General features: G+C 34.9%; 1 protein-coding gene across 1 annotated transcript; it reads left to right on the forward strand.

The window, feature by feature from the left end:
* The first annotated feature begins 1,892 nt into the window (after window positions 1–1,892).
* Window positions 1,893–3,032, forward strand: LOC103710624 (uncharacterized protein At4g15970-like). Its single transcript, XM_008796440.1, has 2 exons — window positions 1,893–2,213; window positions 2,589–3,032. The coding sequence occupies exons 1-2, from the start codon at window positions 1,893–1,895 to the stop codon at window positions 3,030–3,032; spliced, it is 765 nt and encodes a 254-aa protein (XP_008794662.1).
* Window positions 3,033–4,373: the final 1,341 nt, after the last annotated feature.

Here is a 4,373-nt window from a genome sequence, read left to right on the forward strand (position 1 = left end):
AATAGTAGCAGTAATAACAACAACAACAACAACAATAAAAAGAAGATGGTGATGATCATAATTGCTGGTTCCTTATTAGATTTTTTTCTTATTTATCTGCAATCTTCTTGTTCATATTTTGATATTACCTATCATAATTAAATATTCAATCTTTTTTACAACTAGTATTTTTATTTTTTTTGCAATATTTTTTGAAACTTTTTATTTTATATATTTATTATCACAAAATGGTGGGGGGAGAAAAATAGAGAGAAAGCAAATTTGTTATGATCTCACTAAAAAGAAAATGCTTTATTATATATTTTTTTATTTGTTTATAGTTGGGATTTCTAAGTTTCCTTATTTTCCTTATTATTTTCTATCATAATTTTTTGGCACGAATTTATAATAAATTTTTTGAATTTCTTTCCATAATTTGTTGGAATCCTAGTGTTTTCAATTTTTTATTTGTATATTGCCATGATCATAATTAGGTGAACATTCCCTTACTATTAATTGGGATTTTAAATTTGTCCTTATTTGCATCTAGCGAGGATTATATGGGTGATTGAGAAAAGAGGAATGACATTAATTTCGAGATAAGAAAATGACAAATAGAATTTAAATGGTTTTTTTTTCTATTTGATCACTCTCATTTTTGTATGGTGGAGATAAAAGACAATACCTTGTCTCTTTCCTTATAAAATCTGTCCCTAAAATTTGTGGGCCATTGGCCCTCTCTTTTCTTTAAAAAATTGAATAAGAAAAGCAATTAGACCCCTTATATTAAGAAGATATTATTAAAGAATGTATTGATATACAAAGATATTGTTCAGATTTTTTTTTGATATGCTATTAATGCAATCTCTAGTCTTAAGGCCCAAGTACAATGTACCGTCTCAAAATATGTAATCTTTCTCCTTTCCCTCTCCATATCCGAAGGACCTCCTCTCTCATTAATACCATCTCAATATATAATCTTTCTCCTTTCCCTCTCCATATCCGAAGGGCCTCCCCTCTCATTAATGATGGTGCAACTGAAAAGTCTCAAGCCCCTCATTTATTTTCTCCCAGGGGCAGCCATGGCTAATATGTGTATGCTATCCTATCTCTCTCTACAACAATATGGAACAATAACAATGGCAGAAGCTTGGAGAAATGGAATAAAAGTGGCTATGGTAAAGAGGTAATGCTCCATTCTCTTTCCTCATTTGTTTTTCTTTTCTAATATTTTTGAATTCTATCTTTGCCTACGGGTGTTGGTTTATAACAAAGTAATTCAAAATTTTGATGTTTTAGAATAGTCTTATATTGGATATAAAATTAAAAGAATAGCCACTTGAATATGGATCCCTATCTTAGAGGGTGCAGTCTCCCAAGTTACATTGTCTATTGTGTGGATAGAGTTTTAGTTTTTATATTTTCTTTTTTCTCTTTTTTTCTCTCTCTTGTCTTAGAATTGTATGCATTATGCAACAACTCAAAGAGAGGCATGAACTAATTCGATCAGGAAGAAGGAAGATTATAGATTTGTTAGTAAGATCATTAATATTGTTATCTCCTTGATATATTACACATTGGATCATAGGTATCCTCTAACAAATTATGTCGACAAAGCAATTCAGAAGTTCTCAATTTGTCTGGGTTACCGAAAATCTAACTGCTACAAAGAAAAAAGCACCAACAGAATCAATCTTGCTGGACTTTTTTTATTTGAGGTGAGGTTGGGTTCTTAATTGAAGCTTCCCTAAGAGATTTATCAAATATACTGCACCACTGACAATAAACAATTTCAAAGTTGACAGGTAATCTGCATCTTCAAATCAAGATCCACTTTTCATCTTGACTGAATTTTCATTTATCAGCAGACTGAAGAACATCAAGATTTGGTCAGGGTGTTAAAAAATGCTGCAATGAACAATAATACAGTCATACTTACTACACTTAATGAAGCATGGTCGGCACCAAATTCGATGCTTGATCTTTTTCTCGAGAGTTTTCACATTGGAGAACAAGCTGAGCAACTTTTAAAACATGTGGTTATCATAGCCATGGATCCAAAGGCATTTGACAGATGCAAGTCAAAACACTCTCATTGCTATTACCTCATCACTGAAGGCGTGATTTTTTCTGCTGAGAAGATATACATGTCCCCAGACTACCTGAAGATGATGTGGAAAAGGCTTGAATTCCTAGGGACTGTTTTAGAGCTGGGATACAACTTCGTTTTTACGGTATGTCACCCAAAGCCTTTACTTCTGCTTTTTTGCACTATGTCTCTACCAGCAACATCTGCCACCATATATGGTGGTCATTGCTATTCTAATGTCATCCTTAATTTTCAAATGTAAACATTAATAACTTCAGAAGATAGCTGAAAGAATATTTAGATAGGATGCATAAGCTGGAAAATGATACCATGCGATCATCTATGTTATTAATTGGCTTAAGGACTTCAATGCTGCATTTCTTTATGTATCTGTCGCAGACAAAACGATGGCATGCATGCTTGTGCAAAAATGATTTTGAAGACTAAAAACTGAATTTCTCAAGTAAATCTCTTCTATGTGCATGGTTATGTTTTTACGATGATCCCATTTGGTTGGCAGGACATGGATATTATGTGGTTCAGAAGTCCTTTCCCGCACTTATCTGGCAATGCTCACTACATGACAGCCAGTGATACGTTCAATGGAAATTCTTCTGATCTACAGAATTGGCCCAATAATGGATTTGTTTACGCAAAGTCTTGTGAACAAACAATTGACTTCTATAAGTATTGGTACCTGTCTAGGAAACTGTATCCTGGTGATCATGAACAAAATGTATTAAAGAATATCATAGCTGACAGCAATTTTCCCAACTTTGGACTGCAGATGAGATTCCTGGACACAACTTATTTTGGTGGGTTTTGTGAACTTAGAAAGGATCTAAACAAGCTTTGCACAATGCATGCAAACTGCTGCATCAGTATGAAGAGAAAGATCTATGACCTGAGAATTGTTCTCGACGACTGGAAAAACTACACAGCTCAACCAGCTAGCAGAAACTAAAAAATGGGGAGGCTATACTTGGAGAGCTCCAGATAAATGTAAAATGTTTCTTGGCAACCAATCCTAGGGCCTTGCATGGGGTTGCTGTGCTTCTGTGATGTAACAAGTGGGCATGCTTCTTCTTTTGAGCAGCCTTATTAATGTTTATAAAATCCATCAAAACATCCATGTTTTGCCAAAACCAACATGACAATTTTGATGCAACTATTCATAAGACTGATGATGTTATTTAATTAATAAAATTCCTTGTTCAGTCTCGGGTAATAAGATTCTATTGCAAGTGTTAGGTCCTCAAGAACCTTTTCTTTATCATTCTAGAGTTTTTTGGTTGTTTGTCTTTGTACATAATATTGGGATAGTCTCAGTCACAAATGGGCATAGTTTTAATGACATTGTATCTCATAAAAGGTTTGTTTCATTAGATGTTACATATATTAATTCCATACTATTCAGGAAAAGGTCGTCTCTTGCAAGATGATCCTGTACCTCATGATGGTGATGTGTCTCATCCTATTCTTCCATTAATTTCTTGTTGCCAAACCATTTAACATATCCCAAACAAAGGAGGAGGTGTCCTTTCTAACTATACACACCAAGAGAAAGAACACCAAGATCTCTAAAGGACACAGACCACACTCAATTGAGAACTTTAAGTATAGATCTGACTTCATGTATCCTTGTGTCTTCTTTATCAATTGATGATGAGTTGCCTGTTCTCTTAGAACGCAACGGAGAACTCTGTTCCACATCCCATCACATTTTTTCCCCATTGCATCAATTTCCTCTTCTTATAAATCTTTTGCTCTTGCAATTTCTTCCAACCCTATTCCCAAGTCTTTTTAGGAGGCTCTCTAATCCTAACTGAAACAAGGCAATGCCGGAAGAAATGAAAGCACTTCATAAGAATGAGGTGTAAGAATTGGTACCATTACCTGTAGAAAAGTGCACCATTGGACGTCGATGGGCGGGCACTATCGATTTTCAAAGGATGGATCAAGTGAGAGATACACTACACCTAACTGCTAAAGGCTACACTCAAAGATATGGTATAGACCAAGGTTTGCCGTTTCGGTACCGGACTCCGTACCGATACTACACTAGCACAATGTCGGTATGGTACGGTACGAAATTTTTTTGGCATACCAAATGTCGATATACCACCTATATTGAATATCTATACCGAACTGATCCGATACAATATGCCCCGTGCCGTCCGGTTCGGGCCGGTACGACATACTTTAGTATAAACTACCGTGAGTTTTTCTCTCAAGTGGCAAAATTGAACTCAAGAAAAGTCTTGATTTTTATAGTAGTAGATATGTGATGGTTAATCAGTTAGAT

The sequence above is a fragment of the Phoenix dactylifera genome, chromosome 7 (genome assembly GCF_009389715.1).
Source record: "Phoenix dactylifera cultivar Barhee BC4 chromosome 7, palm_55x_up_171113_PBpolish2nd_filt_p, whole genome shotgun sequence".
NCBI lineage: Eukaryota > Viridiplantae > Streptophyta > Magnoliopsida > Arecales > Arecaceae > Phoenix > Phoenix dactylifera.